General features: G+C 37.6%; 1 protein-coding gene across 7 annotated transcripts in view; it reads right to left on the bottom strand.

Annotated features, from left to right (window-relative positions):
* The window catches only part of LOC115342529 (kazrin), a 312,869-nt gene that overhangs the window by 245,621 nt on the left and 45,580 nt on the right, over positions 1-21,668 (bottom strand). For 4 of the 7 annotated variants that reach the window (XM_030016883.2, XM_030016885.2, XM_030016882.2 and 1 more), the window contains 2 exons: positions 16,407-16,517; positions 10,591-14,965 (listed from right to left, as the gene is read on the bottom strand). The exons of 1 other annotated variant lie outside the window; for it this stretch is intronic. In XM_030016883.2, the coding sequence (XP_029872743.1) occupies positions 10,591-14,965; positions 16,407-16,517 (4,486 nt within the window). Of the gene's footprint in view, positions 1-5,648; positions 8,604-10,590; positions 14,966-16,406; positions 16,518-19,948; positions 19,992-21,668 lie in introns of those variants that run through there. 2 more of the 7 variants (XM_030016887.2, XM_030016884.2) reach the window with 2 other exon arrangements.

The following is a 21,668-nucleotide window of genomic DNA, read 5'->3' as shown; positions in this document are numbered from 1 at the left end:
GTGATTTGCCAAGGTCGCCCAGAACATCTGCAGTCTTAAAGCAGAGGTAGGCGCAAAGGCAAAGGTTCCCCCCCCATCACACTGCATTACTATTCCCCAAGTTAAATTCTCTCCTGAACGCTTAAGAAGTTTCACCTTATTTGTCTAAACCAAATTCCTACTTCCATATATCTTCCTAGGCCACTGCGCCTTGAAATAAACAGCACACACGAACTAGGCGGCTAGTAAAAATGCCAGACCCTGGCACACACCCTTCCCTCAGACATTCTCAAAATACATTTGGTATTTTTAATGCAAATTACCTTGTCTTCTACCGCACTTGTGCAATTAACGTTCTTCTAAGTTGCCAGTTTAGCTCACTAGAAATGTCCCAGAAAAATAAGCCACATTACTAGTGGGAATGAAGGCTGGCGTGATCTGATGTTGCTGCTGGTCACACCAGTGAAATTCAGTGAACGGAGCAAAGTCATCGTACTATGTGATAAAACAGTCAGATAATACAGATTCACGTTTTTACCTCAATTAAAGTGTGTTTTTCTTGCAGGGCTTATACTTCTATGCTCCCAATATAAAAAACCCATGCATTTGGTCCAAAATTTCAGACACACACACACACACACACACACCCCCCAACATACCTCCTAACAATAAATGTGTCAGGGACATGTTCTATCAAAAATACTTCCTACCCTTAAATAAAACAATTTCTACACTGACATAGACTGCCTTCTAAAATAATTGACTGCCTGGGAAAAAAAAAAAAAAGATAAAGAGGTATGGATGTTTAAGCCTAAGTTCTTGGCTTTGCAGAATTAGGCTAGGCAATTTTACAGGCCAGAAGGCAAGCAGGGGGGTTTGGGGCATGGATAAATGAGATTTCTGGGCTTTCTGCACTCAGTGAGAACTAAAACATCATGTTGTTAACCTAACTGGCATGTACTCTCTTGCACTAGCATATTGCTTAACGGGAAAGTAAATACACAAAACAAGGACTTGGAAAAACATCAACTGCCAATTACATGAACAATTTTTAATTTTTTTTTTTTTTTTTTTTTTTTTAAGTGAAACAAAATATTTAGCAGGACAAAAAGGTTTGTGGATAGAATTTTGTTGAGGAGGATGTCTCTCTCTTCTGCAGAGGAGTCCTGCCTTTGTGCACAAAAAATGGGGGGGCAGCAGAAAGCAAAAAGGATCTTCATGTGCCGTACTGCGGCTATTTTGAGACTTACATGCGTTTATTTATGAAAGGGGTGAAAAAGCTGGAACACATCAGGATTTTATCTTGCAATCACGTGACGCTAAAGGACATAACATGAGTATTATGATTTTATGGTCAGGCCTTTCATGAATCTAAACTGGAAAAACCTGTTACTGAGTTCCTCTGCATTCTCAACTTTCAAGAAGATACCTTGCAGCACTCTCTAACCACAGCAGTTCAAAGAACTTAATACCTTTAAAGTAGCATTGCTCCCCCACAATAACTCAAAAATTGTTTTGTTTCACACATGTCCTCTAGAGTTCAAGTTTCTTCATTGTTGACTTAGTTCCACTCCCAGTGAAATCCCACTTCAGACCACCACTAACTTCAGTGATGAACACCAAACCAACACGGAGACCTGTTGAAAGAAATCTTACACCATGCCTACAACTCACCTGGGGGACTACCTAAAATTAATATATCAATACCATTTTACTTAAATATAACTAGATTTTCAAAAGCAACTAGTGATCTAAAGTAGCCACTTTAAAGGGATTCAGCACTGAGGATGGCTACTGAGCTCTTTCAGAAAATCAGTACTTCAAATTGAGTTCAAAGAAATTATTAGTCACTTTAAGAAACCTTGGTCTAGGTATATAAATGTAGATGAACAGTATCACGTCAGCAGTGTATCTTCCTGCCCTTTTAAAGAAGCACAGAGCATTGTGCGAGCCAAAACGTGAAGAATGTTGGATTAAAAATAGCAGTACTCAGATATATCTTCCACGCTGTCAAGTAATCTAATCTGATAATTTGATAAAAAATTTGCATCTACTGGATCACATTCATGACAGAGGAAAAGAATGAGAAAACTTTATCACACACAGAGAAGACTATAGCTGATTTTATTTCGCTTTATGCAGACACGGTCACTCCAAATGAGTTCAAAATGATTACTGAAGGCTAGCAGAACTAGTATGACCCCTCAGTCCTGCACACCTCTACATAAAAAAGAAGCCACAGAACAAGATGTGCTTTCGATTTAAAAAGACAGATGAGTGAAAGCATTTGCCATGATGAAAGGGGAATACAACTTCAGTCTAACTCCAGTGACAGCAGAGCTGGGAGTGTGCAACTCTTCAAAGCAGCTCAGTGATGGAAGAATTCATGATTTCTCATCTTCCTACCTCCTTCCACACTGCAGTGTTTAGCAGAAATCACAGTACCTAAATGAAACCCTAACTAAATTCTACCATCACGTCACAGTCGGAACACGACTAACTGCGACGCACACACGATCTGCACAAGAGAGTGAGTTTGCTCAGTCTGCCCGAGCGCTTCCAACGCAAACTCCCTCCAAGAGCAGCGCTGGGGCAGCATCAGTGCTCGCGGTTCAACCCCGACCTGCAGCAAGGACAACAGGCTGAGCTCTCTTCTGCTTCCACTTGCTGCCAGGCCTTCAAATGCCCTTAGCAGGTAGCACATCCTCTGCGTTCTCAACAAAATCGCTTGCCTGAAAAGAAGTCCTTGCGTTTACTTTACCGTAGGCATTTAACCTTGCTGAGTAGCATTGCCTAAACTGCAGGAGGAATTGAGGCAGGCTCTGCTGAAACAGGCCCTGATATGAGATTATTATTCTTTTTTGACTGACACGGGGCATTACGAGTAGTGCAAGTCTCAATTTTGCTGTTCATCTGGAAGGCAGCACACCTCCAGCATGTAATACCACCTTGCACCATACAGACTGAACGCTGAGCCTGTATTTCTGAAAAATGGAACATCACCTGCTGAATAATCAAAGCTGTTTCTCACAGCCCTTTGGCAGTTTCTGGGAGTACTGTCATCCAAAACATGACTCAGAGACCCCGTTTGGCTTGTGAAACATAAAAGTCTTACAAAAGAATAAGCAGAGAGATATATACAAAGTGCATGTTGCTGATTACTATACTACGTCCCATAAACCACTCGAGCTTTCAATAAATTAGGAAAATGAAGCAGCTACCTATCTCTTAAGAAAAAGCCTCCCTCCAACTTGATGCCTGCTCAAGCTTCCCTTTTGAGTTTCAGTGTTTTACTGCCTTGTATCTGGAAAAAAAAAAAAAAAAAAAAAAAAGCAGTATTTCAATGCTCTTTTTCAAATGCATGCTTTCAAAAGTACACTCTACCAAAAGCATTTTTAAAGACTAAGGGAAGTAAATGTGCAGGATCAGCAAAATGAGAATGAAAAGCAATGAAGTGTGCATGGGAAGCAGTAGTCAGAGACAACTCAATAGCAATAAGGCTTCCTCTTAACTAAGGAAGAGGTTTAAAAGCAGTCAGCGGCTGAAGAGACTGTGGTCCAGGGACAGAACAGGACTCTAGTACCTCCTGCTCCTTTCCGAGTTCTGCCAGTCATCTCCTATTAGACACTGGATGCTTTACACCAACAGCTTCCTTTCCCACTCTTGGTCTAATAACCTATTTGCATTTTAAACACTTGGGTGGGCACCCTTACCTGACTGTAAGTGATGAGCATAAAGCAGCACTGACTGCAGCTACAGTCTGAGTGTTACCTTGGTATTAGTTTCACTCAAAAAATACCTGTAAGACATTACTTAAATTGCAAAGTCAAGACCCCAAAGAAAGCTTCGGAAATGACATCAAGTCATTCATGTGTATGAAATAAAGACCCACCTTTAATAACATTAACATTTTTCATTGTCTCACTTGGTGTGTAAACTGGACCATTAACCATACACTTAATATATCATGCCTTTTTTATAGTTTTATTTGCATCTTGCTCTGAAATAGAATTATTTTCCTCACCTTCCCACTCTTCCAAAAAATACTGGAAGGTCCTACACATACCCTCTTCCATTAGAGAGCTGCTATTCACTTTTAGAGCAGCTCCACCCTGTGAACTAAGTGGCATGATTTCTACCAAAAAAATACAGTACACAACTATAGAATTAAAATGCATCGCATGGCATACATAAACAGGAAACTATGAGGTTTTACTACAATCTGAACATAAGCTTTTTTGAAATCTCTTGAGCATTTGCATTTGTACTTTATTCCCATGTTTTCTAAGACATCTCTTTTGAGTAGCCTTTAGCTCTCAGTTCACTAGATATTGGATAACTGCCTGTCCACAAAGTTCAGATGAAGCAACCCACTTCAAAAAGTAATTCAGATTATTGTGGCTGTGTAGGTGAAGCTTTACGGAGTTCCCATTAAACTTCTCTAAGATTTGTGCATCCAGTTGTTGAGTGCTTTTCAAAACTCCAGCTATGGCTTAAAAACACCAAACACGATAGGGTATTAATTCTAAAACAAGTATTAATATTCTATTTTTAAATATTGTATAGGAGTGACCCAAAATCAGCTTCGTTCTCTATTGGTATCAGAGTATCTTCAGTTACTACTATGAAATTTCATGCTAGTCCCAAGAGCTTCTTCGTAATTCTTTACCAGTTTAATTAAATGGAAGATGTGGAAGTTTACCTCTTTTTCATAATTCACTTACCACAAAAGCTCAGATCCAAAACAGCATGGACTTGTTGTTCATAATCTATCCTTTAGCTCAGTTTCATCATGAGCAGAACATCATGTGACTCATGCAGATCACACGTTCAGTAAGTAAAAGCTAGAATTAGTATGTAAGGTCTTCTAAGTTCTCTTTTTAAGGTCATTCACAAACTCTTTGTCTGTCACAGGTTATCACTTGCAACTCAGCTTCTTAGCTGAACTTGACTCCAGTAAAAGCTGGAACTGGCCCCGTAATTTTGGAAATGAAGTCACAAACCTCAGTAAGTAAAGGAAGAGCTATTAATTTCTACACTTGAAATTGAAAATTTATGTATCAAATTGCCAGGGTCTAGTTTTCTACGACATCTCCCTAAAGAAAATCATCAGGAACTAAATAAAAGGCTTACAATACAAAATGCCGACAAACAGTACCAGAAATACACTAGCCTAAATCAACTACAGGTAGCTTACCGAAAGGGTCAGGAGCTTGCAGAGCAAGGCAGGAAAAATTATATGCAGGGGGCCTGGCTGCATCACCCGGACTGTCTTGTAATGCCTAAGATTGAACATATTTAAGACATTCTCCGATACAAGCTGGCTTTAGCTCCTTCTAGCAAACTGTATAATGGGGGGAAAAAAGGTAAATGCAATGTGTTAGATCTCCCATCTCCATACATGCTTCAGCATTACTGTTTTTATTAAACTGACACTGCATTTGATCTTGACCAGCATGTCAGTTAGTCTCTGTAAACACGACAAGTTTAATTGTTTTCATTGCCTGTTTGGATGCATTTCAAGAAATGTCAGCACTTTGTAGGCAGCATTACAGCTTTATTGTTGCACAGATCATAAAGAGGCAGTTATAAAAGCCATAGAAATTCAATTATGCAGATGAGATGCAATAGTATTAGTAACTATAAAAGCTGTACATATCCTATCTGTGATGAGGCGCCTATTTAGGAATGAAACTTCTTCCTTGATGATTATTTCTCATTTTGAATACAGATCTCCATCACACAGCACTCGAGAACTGGTGTGTACGAACATGTGTGAACATCTCGGTGTGACAACATCCTTGGGACGCAACAGGATTTAATATCACAGCAGAGAAACAGTAAAGACAATTGCAACAGGATTTCTGCCATAATATTAAGAAATGCGGGAAGGAAGCTGGTTTATTTATGATCAGTTCACTGCTAGACATTTCTAATAAATCCTTACAAGGCGATCAAAATACTGAGACTGCAGTAAGACCAAACACCAACTGGTATTTCATTTGTCAATAACAGAAAAAAGATGTGAGACAACTAATTAAGGACAAGTTTATATCCCACTCTCGGTAACTTCAAAACTATGGGAGTTTTTACCTTTTTTCATGTTTCCTATAAGATATTCAAATACAACTGAGGGTATGCAAAAAAAATGTTGTCACTTCAGTAAACATAGTAAAACCTAATTAACACTGAAAACCTTCACTGTGGCTGTCCCACCACCTAATTGATATAACTGCCGCTGTAAACTAGACTAAGAATTCACCCTTTAATTGTGGTGCAACTATCAAACTGCAGTGTGTATTATCACAATGCAGATGTGCCTGCAAAAACACTCAATGAACAATGTTAGAACTTCTGCATCATGGTACCAGATTTTCCCTATCAGTTAAAATTCAGGGAAAACTTTGTTATGGAGAGGATAACATGTTCAAGGAATGACGTATAACATGAGAAAATAAACAGGGAGTTGCCAAAGAATCTTACTCAGAGATATTAATTTGAATAGACAACTACATAAAATATTAACTTACTACTGGATTAGTAGTGAATATGCTAAGAAATTGGCTACTGTAATACCGTTAGTCTTAACGGTGTTACGTTATTCCATCCAACTGCCACACTAATACGGACACAGATGCCTCCAGCTCCACTGCAGGAGGGAGAATGCCTATCCTGATGGTGGAATACAACATTCCGAAATTCTCAAAGCCAAAACTCTTTTCATGTATTTTCTAAGTTAAGCTATTTCACAAGTTTAAAGCATATAAAATTAGAACATGATAGTATCAGAAAAAGTTGAAATGGTGTGTGTAATTTTAATTAAAACAGTTTAAATTTATTAACTGTGTCCACAATTAAAAAATCTAAGACTAACTCAGAAGTCTCAAATTTGGTATAAATTTGTTTCAGTGAACTGGTTGTAGACAACTAAAGGATGCAAGCACACTTAATTCCTTCTAGATGCACATTGTTTCATTTTTTCTTGTACATCTGGTTTCCATACAAAAGGCAAGTTTCCCACAAGTTTTTAAAAAGTTTACTTTATTGGTTACAGTTATATAAAATATGTCATGATGGTTCCATCTAGTTGGTCATTAAGTGCTTGCAACACCACAAAGACTCTAATACATCTGCAACTCACATGATGTATTGCATGTTGGAGGAGAAAAATTCCTCTTCAGTTGCTTACCTGCATTTACAGTATCTTCAGCAAGGCTACAATGTTCAAAAGCAATGACAACCCCACTTTTATGTCAAATTGCAATTTTTAATGTTTTCATTAGAATAGTCTTTATATCACTCTCCAATAGAAGAAACAATATAACTAACAGCAAACTTTAATACAGGAACATGCTCCAAGATTAACAACCCAAAATGAAAACAAAATGAAATTAATGTAAAATGTAAATCACATATAGTACAATTGAAGTGTCCAAAACAATTTAAATAATTTTAAATATTTTATTTTTTAAACTTGCTACAAATGCTTTATACAATATTTCAACATAAAGTCCCCATAACAGAAATGTAACAAAATGGGAATGATAGTGAAAGTGAAAGTTAAAGTGGCACAAATTCACCAAACAAGTATTAAACTACAAATTTTAAGAGGTAGATTACTTTTTAAGTCAAGAACAAAAAAATAAAGGGGGTGGCTGTATAAAGAAAACTAGTCACTTTCCATCAATTCTGTCATTAATCTTGAAAGCTATATGAACACATGACAAACGATATTTCCATAAAAAGCTGTTACGAACAACAGACCAATTTGTTGTCTTAAGTTATTAGATAGAGGTGTATGACCTTTTAGAGTAATTATATATTTCACTTTCAAAATATACAGGTATGTAGTCCTGGTCTAGCCTTCTTATTGATAAAAAGATACACTGCATTCATTATATATATGGTATTTAGAAATTGATACTGGTATTTCATTGCTATATAAAGTTTCATTTGCATGTATAAATAGGAATTTGGAAAATCCATAAAACATCCAAATCAGGCTTTTTCCCATTGTATGCTGGACATCTAAAAGACTCAGAAAGCGAGGAGAAGGTGAGAAGAAAACGAAATTCTGTCGTGCTAGGATGGCCTCTACTGATTCATTTAGACAAAAGGCTTTAAAAGACTTAATACATGACAAAAAATACTTTGAGTGCAGCAACATTTGTTGTCCCTGAATCTACACTGAATTACTGACAAAATTAAGGAACTTGCTTTGCCAAGTATACAACTGAACTGCCTGTATGCCATTCACGAAGGTACGGACAAAACCAGGATCTAAGCAAACACAAGAGCAAAAGATTTGGTTTTGTTAACCCCCTATTTCTTTGATGGTTTCGTGTGGGTTTCGTTTTGTTTTTAATAGTACCCTTCTCTTTTATCTGAATCATCCCGTAGCCCAGCATCTGTGTCAGGCACGAAATAAGAAAATCTATGCCTGACACTGAATATTAGCAAGAAGCCTGCAGGCAATTTTATGATTGTGAGTCAGCTTCAGCTGGTTTCGCAACCTTGGTGGATTTCACATCCATTGTCGTAGTGCTTATCCTAAGTTGAGCATGCAACAGCTCTACCATGTCATTAAGGGATTTTTTTGTTTGTTTTGTTTTTACAGGAGATTCCTAGAAAATAAAAAACAAAAACTGAAGATAAATGACAAAACAAACTATTTGTGAACGGAGTATGTTTACACAGAAAAACTGAAAGGTGAAAAACAAATTTGGAGACAAATATTACATGAAGCAAGTCTTGAAAAAATACAAAGAATTAATATTTACTGGAAAAAAAAAAACAACCAAACACCAACAGTGCCTACATAGAGTAGAATCGAAGTTAGCCTGTGCTAACATTAGTGTATGAAGGCAAAAAAATTCTTCATACTATGTACTTGGTATAAAAAAAAAAGTTGACTAGACAATCTAGATTTATGAACATTATTTCAGAAACAAAAAGCAAGAATTCTTCTAGAATAACTATTCATTAAACCAGTAAAGACTGCAAGCTGCCAGAGTAAACTAACAGTATTTAAGACAGTAAAGGAAATCTTACCCCTAGGTATGTTGTTATTTACCCCAAATACTACTAAACAATTTCCAAATGCACAGATTTCCAAGTACTCGGTTATTTTGCTTAAGTTCAAATGATTAATTTAGATGGAAAGATGTGTCATTCTGGCTTCAAATACTATTGATCTGTTCTGGCATCATGTGAAATACAGTTTCACACTTAAGACTAAGACAGCAGCTGATCAGAATTAAGTAACATGAAGATGTTTATGTCCCAAGAGAACAGGCCTGGTAGACATTTCTTGTTCCTTAACGGCATTTTTTACACCATTAGTCTCCAAATTCCAGTAACATTTTTCTCCTTCAACACGTCCTAATTTGGGTATTGACTATTCTAAGTCAAATTCCCCTCTAGCACTTCGAAATAATTCTGTTATATTGAACCTTTACTTTACTAATTTCCACAAAATTTTCACCTAGGAGGTCTTCACCATAAGACACACAAGCTGCAAACAGTTTGGATTTTGACATTTCTTGACAAATTCAGCTAGGGGACACTTGTTCTGAAGGAGGCTGCCAGTTCCTCCCCCTCCTCCACTATCCATTACTTTGATAAAAAAAAAATACTACCTTCAGCCATAAATCTGGTGTTAATCAGAGCCATGCACTGCAATTACCAAAACCAAAAGAACTCTTCATTACCAGTGAGCTTTCCGAGTTACTCAGCAAATCAGATACCTGTTTCCAAGAATAACACGGCAGGAGCACGCTAATAAAAGTTATAAACACTTTGCAAAATATCCTATTGATTTGAGAGACTAGATGAAGACGTAAGTCGGGACTCAGGCACGTAGATTAAGATTTTATTTATTTATTGAAGTATTACCCTTTCATGTGATTAAAATGCTTCTTCTCAAAAAGAAATAGAACTTTAATTATAAAATTTGTTTATACTGAAACATAAGAGCATGATACTTCTAACAAATTTACACGTTCATGTAACTTTTCTTACACGTCTATTTCCCTTATTTACACGTCTATTTCCCTTATATTAAGCATTTAATGATTTGACTCAATTAGTATGCACATACATTTTTGAAGTATTTGGTCATGGTTTTTTTTATATGATATGCAGAGAATGCTTTTTATTAAAAAACCAACAACGCAAGTTATTTTAGTGAGTAAAAAATGCAGTCATAATTTTTAGCTTAGTGGACCGCCATAAACTAAATCTAAAATGATTTCGGGCCACCATGTATGTTAGATATCAAATACAAGGTCAGTGTCTCCAATAACATTAAGTTCAATGACGTTAAGTTTATTTGCACTCAGGTACTGACAATTTTTTTCCAGAGTTTTCAATTCAGTTTATAATTAAAGACATTCTCTATACAAACTATGTATTATTTCATGACAACATGACAAAATGCATCAAGTATGTACATCATACCTCAGCATGACTGAGCTACTTAACCATGTTTTAGGAAATGTAACCTTTTTTTTTTTTTATTTAAGCATGAGAAACTCAAAAAAGACCAAGAAAATTGGCAAAACAGCAAGCAACATGTTCCTGTGTTGTTTCAACTTCAAATTAAATGCTTACCTGAAATCTTTTAGTTCTTGCTTTGTACTGCTTTCATCTCTTTTGTTTTCTGCTGCCTCTGCATTTGCCGCCTGTTGTAGGCTTCGTGTAATAGGTCCTCCAATCCTCTCTCTAGATTTTACAGTGAATCTGTCTGCCTTTTTCTTACTTGCCACAGCAGACTTACTTGGCAAAACAGCTTTATTATTCCTTTGTATTCTGACATGCAATTTCCGGGACGCTTTGCCTGAGATTCCAGACGAGCTGTTCTTAGCGACCACCTTAGTTTTTTTCCCATCAACATGGGACATTTTGGACACTCTTACGGGACTAGAGTTCCTCAATGAAGAAGATGAATTTGGCTTTTTCGATCGAATGGGAGGTACAAATTTAACGTTTTGTTTTGATTTGAAGGATGCAGAGGGAAGCTGGATTTGTGCAGGTCCTGAGGTTCGTGCTCTTGTCTTGCCCAAGTGAGGCTGCATGCTTTGCATTTTGATTTCTGCATCTGCTGTTCGCCTACGCTGGTTGTTGCCTTTTTCACTGCTTGCAGGTGAAGAAGAACTTGCACTTTTTTTTGAAGAATTCTTTTTAGAGGAGGGAGAGATAGGTTTTTTGGGACAGCTGTATGATGCATGTTTGTTCAAACTTCCAACATAAGTAAACTCTCTATTACAGTAGGGGCAGATGTGAGAGTCTGACTCAGATGGATTATTTTTCAATTCTGCCTTCTGCTGGGCAGATTTCTTTTTCTGCAAGATAGCTTTCTGGACAAGCTGGTTTTTCTTTTTCAATGCACTTATTTTTAGTTTATTTGAGGACATTTTGCTAATCTCAACATTGAAATTAAGTCTTTTAGGCTGACCCATTCGTCTGAAGGCATTCTTTCCAGGGCCAGCTATAACAACCATGCCATTCTTAGGCTGCACTGTCTGTTTCAGTGGTACTGGATTTTTTTTAGGCGTATATCTCTTTTTATCACTGGCAGATGCACAGGCCAGTATGTGTTTGTGTAACTCAGGCATGTTATCGACACTCTTGCCACATTTTGTGCATCGAATGGCAGTAGTAAATGTCTGTGGAATATTGTGGGTAGTGAAGTTTGTTGCCGTAACTCCAATACCCATAGGATTACGATGGTGATACTGAAATGGAGGTGGCTTAAAGCTTGGGTAGTGTTGATTGAGGCCCATACGAACATCTGGATCTTTAGATTTTACTCCAGAAGCCATTATTTTTATAGTAGTATAAAGCTCTTCGGAGGAATCATTTAGATCTTCATCTTCCTCCTCTTTAGAAGCTTCCAAAGAATCTTCTGGCAGGCTCTGCATGTGCTCCACGTTCGCCTTACTGGGGTCAGTAAAATTCTGGGGTCTCAAAGTCCCACTTTCAAACTCATGATGTGTGCACTCTTTGTCTGGATGGAGATCCCGCTGATGCTGTTGCAAATTGCACAAAAAAGCAAATTCCTTTTTACAGACTGAGCAAACAAAGATATTTCCTACTCCATGAAGCAGAAAGCGATGTTCTGACAAGTCTGTTTTATCCCTAAAAAGCTGTACACAGAATTCACATTTGAAGGGCCATTCTTCAGCATGAATGGATAAATGCTTCGTTAGGTCTTTAATGGAAAGAAAAGGTGATTCACAGACATTGCACACAAAGCTTTTATTGAATGTTTCCTGCACTACTCCCAATTCACTTGAAGTATGAGGATCTTCTCTGGCTTTCTGTTGTTCATTTTCAGCTTCTTCCTGTTTTATTATTGGGAGAGTGTTTTCAAGATTATCAGCAGAGGAAACAACAGAAGAAACTACAGAAAGAGGAGGTGGAGATGGAGATGATGACGATGAAGAGGAGGAGAAAGAAGAGGAAGAAGAGGAAGAAGATGAGGAAGAGAGTGTAGGAGGACCAGGTGAAGCAGCAGAAATAAGAGGTTCAACAGAAGGAACAGGAGATGGAGAAGGAGAAACTGTAGGTGAAAGAACTGGTAGCGGAGACTGGGTAGTAGTGTTAGAAAGTGGCGATGGACAAGAAGAAGTGTTAGTGGCACTGGCAGAGACATCTGGAATCGATAACGGCATTGTCGGAAGAAGGGGAGGAGGTGATGTAGCAACCGTTAACACAGGTGGGCAGGGCGGTGGGGAAGGAGGATTGGTTGGTGTTAACAAAGGAGGCAGCTGGCACATGGAAGGTACAGCAGATGCCTGTGGCACAGGGGAAACAGAGGAACTAAGGGGCTGAGTGTCAACAGAAGACGATGCAGATAGACTGGGATCCATGTCAGGTTCTGCCTGAGGCTCCAGGGATTTGCTTGGGCTCGCGCTCCTGTTTACACCAAGTGTGCTGTCTATGGCTGCATCCGTTCCATTATACTCATTCAGCAGAACCTTCTGTAACATGCAAGTGGTTGGTTTCTTCTTTTTAACACCACTACAGGTTGGCTGTATGGAATTTTCTTTACATTCCCTAATTTCAGCATCGCTGCAAGGCTTCTTATGCACACTTAAATCCAGAACAGATTCCCAGGGAACCTGATTCTTATTTTTGACATCAGACCTTTGTTTCACACCACTAGATAAATCCAGCGGCTGCTGGTTGCACACATTGCCAAAAGTTGGAGTTGCTGCCCAGTCTTTTGATATTTTATAGTCTTCAAAGCAAAGAGGGCTCAAAGTCTCTTTTTCCTCCCTTCCAGTCAAGCTCCAAGCAGGTGAGTTGCTGTGGCTTTCTAACTTTGGCATTTTTGAACTCCGAATATTATCATTCCACACAGTTTTTCCCTCACCTGATTTGACAAAGTCTCGAAGTACTGGACTGTGCTGTGGAGAACTGGGAGGAGAGCTGGTCCTTCTTTTAAATCTACTGGATACTGGAGGCAAAATAGGTGATGATGTAACAGAAGGTCCTATTTTAGGGATTTCACTTGATGGAGTTATCTTCTTACTGTCCTGTGTCTGAAGAAGCTGTTTTAATTTTGATGACAAATAAACACCTTTTTCTTTATGAAAAGGTAAGCTTTCTGTTGAAATGCTAAGAGGAAGATTTAAAGAACTAGTAGGAGTTATAGGTTCTGGGTCTATTTCAGTTTTTATTTTTGGTACAAGAGGAGGGCTGGCAGTTCTCCTCTTTTTGGGTTCATTGCTCCCACTGCTAGATGGTTCCTTAGGAGGTTCATTCACATGTGTTTGTGTAACCTTTAAATTTGGGGAAATTTCCACTGTGACTGGACTGATTATACAATTTAGTCCATATAAGTCTGCAGAGTTGGACTCCATCTGAATCACATCACAATTGCTAGTGCTGCTGTTGGACTGAATTTTACCATCAATGTAATAATTTAAATTTTCAGATATATTGCTGGAAATATCCATAATATAGACATCATCTACTTCACCTTCCTCTTCTATTTCTGTACTTGCTATATATACGCTCTGGACTGGTGGGGCCTGCTCTGTCTGAAGCGGTGGCTCTTCAGTAAAGAATCCTTTTCTTCTGACACCTTTGGGAATAAGATGACGCTCATGAACCCTACGCTGATGCCTCCGCATGTTGGTATGAGTTCCAAAAACCTTTTTGCAGTATTTGCATGGATGCAGTTCTTTGGGCTCCTTATTTTCCTCAGCAAAAGCGGAGTTTGACATTTCTTGGGAAACTTTCTCAGAATCCAAGACAACAGAGTCTTGCACAAGACTGGAAACATTCAGGTCATCTTTAAGACCATCATCCACAATTACTTGGTTATCAGCAACATTATCCAAGTGTTGTGACGATGTTAGTGTTAAGAACGGTTTCCTTTTTGGCCCTGCCTCATGACGTCGCTCATGTCTTCGCCTGTTAATTTGAGTTCCAAAGGCTTTCCCACAATATCGACACTTGAAAGCATGGTTAACAGTAGATATATGGATGTGCATGTGGCGTTCAAGTCCTTGCTTTGTTGTAAACTTCCTCTCACAATGCTGACAGGGAAACATGAATGTTTCCTGAACATCACCATTTGATTCACCTCTTGCTTTTGGAATTTTCACAACAAGTTTTTTCTTTGGAGAGCTTTCTGGAGATTCTTCTGACGTACTCTTTTGCTCTTCCATAGAGTCTAACTTTTCTTCACATATCAAAGGCATTTCAGCATTTTCTTTAGGCATGTTGGCATCTTCTATCTCCTCTTCATCTTCATCTTCATCATCATCATCCTCGTCATCATCATCTAAATCATCTGAAACACAGTTTATTGCTTCTCCTTGTTTGTCTTCAGTTACCATTTGTGGTTCACTGGTAGGACTGGGGATCATTAGCTTTGGAAGTACATCTTGATTCACCATTTCCTGAATCACAGCTGTTTGTTCCAGGGACAGTACAGCAGAAACAGAAGGCGTTTCATCTTCCTCTTTATGACCTGATACACAAAGCATGAAAAGAAAAGCATGAGACATTTTTACCAAACACTTCAAAGTATGCTACACCTTTCTTCTACCTTTTCCTCTAACACAACATATCCAACACTTACGACCCAACACAATACCACTACTTCTCACTATTGTGATTCAGTAATGAGAGTAAAACTGTAGTCAGAATTTCCTTTCTGGAACTTCAGCAAAATGTAGGCAACTGCCTAGACTTAACAGAGAATCTTTGGACTGAATATTGTGGCCAAGAAACCCAGAAAAGCCTGAAGAGTACCAGAACATTTCAAGGTAGACTTCAGAACATTTCAAGAAACCTCAAAAAAAAAACTTTCAGTGACTTTCCTTATGGCAAGTAAGTGTCAGGGAAGTACTGCAATACATAAAGTATACAGGAAGCCTGTCAAGCAATTTCAACCATTTTCCCAAAATTATTAACAAAAACCCAATCCGGATTTGTACTGTAATGCACATGCCTTGTATCTGGCATAGTACTTTGCATTCTTTATACGAGATTTTCTATTAGCCATTGCCTGAATGGCTATTTCCTACACTTCTGAATCAGAGCCTGCATGCATCTCACTGGGGTAGACAGATTCTTTATTCACACCTCTGCACACTAGTCTTACCTATCTGCTGTCAGATATCCACTGCTGAAAAAAATAACTTTGCTGCTAACTCACACAATGTTGCATAAGTGGTTACATGTACAGAGCAAGAAGTTTCTCTCCATTCCCTAGCTGGGGCATAAGATGCCTGGAACAGTGGTGCACATGTTGTGCTAGCAGAAGGGACAACAGAGTGAAAGAATGGAAGAGTTATGGGTCAAAAGAAGTTCAAGCAAAGAAGCTTGAAAGAAATCAGTACCTCTACAGAGCTTTAAACATTATCGGTTACACAGCAGTGGCAATTTTTACATTCTTGTAAAACAGAAAAAAAAAAAAAAAATTTAAAATATCTTTCAGGCATTTTAACGTACATACTATGTGAAAAAAGCCAAGCCAATTTATAAACAACCTTTGCGGATAATCTTCAGGACAAACAGCATGCTTAGTGAGTTGGTGCACTAATACTGTATTTTTTTCCTCTTGACACTGACTTCTGTTAAATAGCAATAAATAATGACTGTATAACTAAGCTCCAAAGACATTATTTTAGAATAAGGACTATTCTCTGCTCTTCTGTTCTAAAGTTTTTGGATTTATGTCTAAATTTTACAGTACGTTAGTTTTTCCTGTTGTCAGACTTGCATGTTTCATGACATACTTCTGATATCCAAGCTCCTTATGAATAAAAAAGTTTGGGCAAACAACATAAACATGTTCACTTTGCTACACTAACATAACATGCTAACATACTGAATGTGACAAAAAGTGTCCTTTGATTCAAAAAGATAGTTAGAAGGAAAAAAATATAAGATACTCAAGAACTCACCTTCTTTAGAATCCCTCATATCTGCAGAAGTAGAATCCAAAACAGCCTTTTTCTGTTTTGTATCTGTTACCTTCTTTCCCTTGTTTTTACCTTCCTGAGTCTTTTTCTTTCCTGGGGAGAAAAAACCCAACATTTATTATCCTCTTCAACAATTTTTATTTTTCGTATTTGAGTGGCAGAACTAAAACACCCAGCTTTGGAATATAACGTTCTGTAGAAACCCTGTTTTCCTGAGGAATATAAATGACAGATCAGTAAAAAGGACAGCATCCAGATAAAGTAGTAAGTCCCTAGAGCCCAGAAGAAATTAAAAGTAAAGATGAGTTTCTAAAAACCTAAGACTCCAGAATACTTTACTCACTTTCAAAGCAAGAATAGACTATAACAGAAATGTATTGTCCAGAGTTAACTAGCGCACCAGGTTACCCAATACCTTCATATGACTACTAAATTACTGTATCTCATACAAGTGTACAGAAAATATGAAATTTCTTCACATACTATTAATCCTTAATGTTAACTGGAAGACCTCATGAAACAGAAACCCACAGAGGCTTCTCTACTTGTATGAACATTCTGAATAAAGACTTGGAGAGTTACAATAAAAGCAAGGAAGTAACAACATTATGAGAAGACTAAAAGCAGCAGGATCTTGACCAACAAGGCAAAGACAGTAAAACCAAATTAGATGGAACTGGGTAACAGCAAAATATAAAGATATTTCATCACGTCCACTGACACAAACAAGTTTGCTTTCTGTAAGCAAAATGAAGAAGCATGTATTAGTTGTACAGGATGATGAGCACAATGAAGATTAGGCCAAAATGGCATTATGCGAACACCTAATCAGTGACGCAAGATGTAAAGACATTGAAAACTTCATTTACCAATGCACTACAAAGTTATACTGCTAATTTTTTCCATTAATCTTAAAAGATTCAGTCCTATAATATATCGCAATTATGATAAGGACTGCATAATAACAAATGAAACTCTTAAGGTCTTCCAATTCAATTCACTGCGAAGACATATTCTCCATACAGAATATTTATTTTACATACAACACTGTGGTTGAGACACCAGTCTCCTGAAACTTCACACTTCTACACACCACCTCTTAGGAACGAGAATTGTCCAGAAGCAGCAATCCAAATTCTTCCACTACTCCCTCTCACACACAAAATGCTACTTTTTAATGCACTGACCCTTCCCTTCTAATCAGAAGCGTGCATCATAGCCCTAAGCCCATTTCTTATTTAGAAGCTCATTCCTCCAACTCACAATCCTGTCAGCAAGTTCCTCCTTTTTTTCCCTTGAAAATTTTTTTCACATCTTGAGCCAAGAAACTGAAATGCCTTTTTAAAAATGTTCCTCTTCTCAAACTGAAAATTTCCAAGTATGCACCCCCTCCAATAGAACAGATCAGAGACAGGTCAGCTTTAAAAGGAAACGCTTGTTTTTATTTGAACATACTATTCTATCTAAATTATCTGTATTTCCTCTCAAGGACCTCAGATTTCACAGGCTCTCCCCAAATTCCACTGTCTTTCAGTTTCATGTATATAATTATCCTTTTTTTATTTCCTTATTCCCATTTAACAGTTTTCTGTCCAAGAAACTGACAACAGTCACTCAGAATGAGTTTTTGTCACCTTTGGGAAATACACATGCACCCTTCCTAAAGTGAACTAACGATTATCTCATAATATCCTCAAATATTGTAACAATCCCTGTGTCTAAACATACCATCATGAACCAACACTGGTTTATTTGCCAATACAATATTCCATTGTATTTTGTACCAAACACTTGCAAGCTGTCAGAAGATTTAGCGTCTGTTTTAGCATTCACACAGGCATAAGGAGTTTAAGTGCATCTTTACCTGACAGGCTACTGAATGTCCAATTTTAACATAATTTTTTATTATCAGCACCTCTAATGTTTGTAATTACAACTGGTAGTACCAAGATCTGAGTATGAAGGATTTCAAATAAGTTTCCAAAATATCTGCCAAGTCACCTGAAATCACTCTTGAAACGTACAGTAACACAATCAACAAACAGTTCAATTTCTAAATGTCTACATGTACAATTTCAATACATTCCTATGGAATCAAACATGCATCACAATACACCTTAGGACTGATGTAACAATATGTACTTAATTGCTAGAACCCTTTAAGAGCTACCAACTTTTTTGCAGACTGCTTATCACCTGAAGACCAACATCAGTACCTTGACTTAAATGACCAAATTCTAGATTCATCTCCCATCTCTGCAGGTGAGACTGGAAACAAGAAGGAAAAGACTGGTCCACAGGCCCCTCTCATCTATGCCAAACCTGGACACAGTTAGAGACAGTATTTTACTAGGTGGTACAGCATATGATGGTATTGCAGATGAAGTCACTGGGCAATTCTGTATCTAATTCTATAGCAGCACTGAATTTCAGCATAATGACAGGTTACCATAAAAGGCTTTAAACCAAGACCCAATTCATCCTTTCTTACAACAAGGTTAGAAATACATTGTGCTCTTTAAAGTATGAGGTAAAGTGTGTAAAAGCAACAACAAAAATCACTCACACTGCTAAAGCGTGCATAGGTTTTCCAAAGTGTCATCCATTTAGAGAATATAAAATTTATAGTACCTCAAATCCAATTATAATCTGGGAAATCACTAGAATAGCAGGATTTGTATGCAAAATTGAGTTACTCTAAGTCACACACTTCCTTATGCTATTGATGGAAAGAAGATCATTTGCAAGCTCTCCTGCCACACTCCTTTAAAAAAAAAAAAAAAAAAGGGCAAAAAAGCAACTTGCTCACTGATACAGCTGGAAATGTTTCAAGTTCTTGGCCTTTAAGCATAAATGCATTTGAAGAGAAGATTCACCCAGGACCTACTTGCTCTTACTCGGAATAGCCAGCAAAATTGCTTACCTACATCCATAATTTCAGATGCATCAGATCAATTTCTAACTCATACCAACTAGAGACACCAACCGATTTTTGATGTTTTCCTTTTACCAGCTTTAGTTTGTTCATTTTCTAGGCTGCAGCTTTCTTTGTAAAGGTTAAAAGAATCCACTATACTCAAGCATGGCAATGACTGTCCCAGATGCATCCACTTCGTGGCCCTGAATGTTCAATAGCAGATGCCCAGGGAGAGAATTTAAGAATAGAGTAATAGTAAAGTGATACTTCATTGGTATGCTCTCTCAGCTTTCACATGTCTAGAGTTCAGGAACTTCTGAAGATATTTAATAGCTTTTGAAAGACTTTCCTCCACGAGTTCTCAAAGTGCTTTTTAAATCCATATAAACCTCAAAGATTTGCATAATTTTCTTCCCACAGATTTTTCAATGAAAAACGCAACCTACTATTCTGATATAAAGGATATCAATGAGTAGCCCAAGGTCTGTCCCTTAATTTTCTTACAGTTTAAGGTGTCAAGAACTAACAGAAGTCTGCAGGAGGGGGAAAATGCCTCTAAATACAGAACCTGGTGGAAGCCTGAGTATAAGTACACACGTGCACTTACCATCAGGTTCCTGAAGGGTCCTACATGGCTGCTACTGCCAGCTGGATCCACCACTTGGTCTAAACAAGAAAGATACAGGAATGAAACACAGGGAAAGTGAAATGGAAACAATGACAAAAGAATAAATGAAGGGCAGAACTTAATATATGTGTATGTGTATTAAAAGAATTGCAAAAGAAAGATGCAAAGGAAAATGAAAGAAATAGATGGAAAGTAGCTACTTGTCTATAGTGACAAAGATCAAAAGAGGAATGCATCAACTTGTCTTGCAACTTAATTTTTAAATATGGTTCCTTTTCCTCCCCTTCCTCCACTTATGTTGTAGATAGGTCAGCACGAGCATTATCTGTCTTTACATCTTTATAATACCTTTATAACATTTAGCACACACATTGCAATAGGCACAGGAGATCTCATGCTACTGCCAATGTCCAGATGATCAGCTGATACTTATGCTGTAGTCCCACTTATTCCAGAGGAGTTCAGATGGCAACAGAGTAAGAATTTAAAAGAGAGAACTCATCCTTTTTTGCCCATACATCATTTTATTGATCAAACCAAGACAGCTCAAAACAACCTACAGTTATCTGTGCTCATATTTTTGCTGTTAACCAAAATACTAATGGAACTGTAAAACCACTGAGTTATTTCTGGTGCGATGGGATAAGCATACTCAGATGCCAGGAGGGAAGAAGTTAAACACAGTCTTTCCATACACTTGGAGCTGAATTCTGTAATTAAATATTGCCAAATTGTACAAGATGCTATTATCTTTAATAACCTTTAAATGCAGCACCAAACATGTTCACAGTTAAGATCATGAAGTAAGGACACTCACATCTGATCTCAAACACTGTTTTGATCACTTACAAGAAATACAAAAGGTAGACATTTGCCTCTCCAAAAATCTTGGGTTAATAAGGGAAGAGAATTACTGGTATGAGCTTCCAGTATTCCTTTGAAATCTCTAGTCAACAACTAACTGCAGCCAAGTAACATATCCACCCCCATACCCCATCTGTGCTGTTGCTTAAAAGTACCACAGATACCTGCCCAAATCTCAAGCTTCCTGGAAAACAGTGGAGAAGCTACCTCAGAGACGCCTTGAAAAGTATTCTTAGAGCACAGACAACAAGTGTAGCCACCTTGAAAGGGTATGGCTAAAGTGAAATTTGCATGTTATACCCTGACAGCGACGACCACGCAGTTTCATGATGTGAATTACAGTATAATAATATAAACTCGCTAGTCAAATCCCTCTGGGACTGGTTCAGATTAGTGAAAGTTTACATCAGTCCCATGCAGTAGTTGCTACTATTCTATAAATCAACTTTTTTTTTTTTTCTCATATTGAAAAAAATCAGTATTTTGGCATTGGATAGAATAAAATGAAGATTAAGTGGTATATACAAGCTAAAAAAATCCTTATGGCAAATTCAGCAGAAGACAACTGCATGACCATTTCCACATTATTTTGATTAATGAACTTTAAAATACAGATGCAACTTGATTTTTCATTTGAGAAACAGTTTGCTGTGCACCAGAATTCCTCTGTTCCTCTATCCAGAATACTGGTAGATGTCATGCTTTTCAAAGTAAATTCCTTAAACCTTCAGGCATCTGTAAAAATCTGACTAGTTGTTTGTTCTGGAAGACAGGCTAGAAAAAAAATGAATGCCTTGTACACATAAAAAAGCCACATCCAAAATAACAGCATAAA

Source organism: Aquila chrysaetos, chromosome 6, assembly GCF_900496995.4.
Source record: "Aquila chrysaetos chrysaetos chromosome 6, bAquChr1.4, whole genome shotgun sequence".
NCBI lineage: Eukaryota > Metazoa > Chordata > Aves > Accipitriformes > Accipitridae > Aquila > Aquila chrysaetos.
The sequence above is the reverse complement of the archived record's forward strand: the minus strand, read 5'-3'. Positions and strand labels throughout refer to the sequence as shown.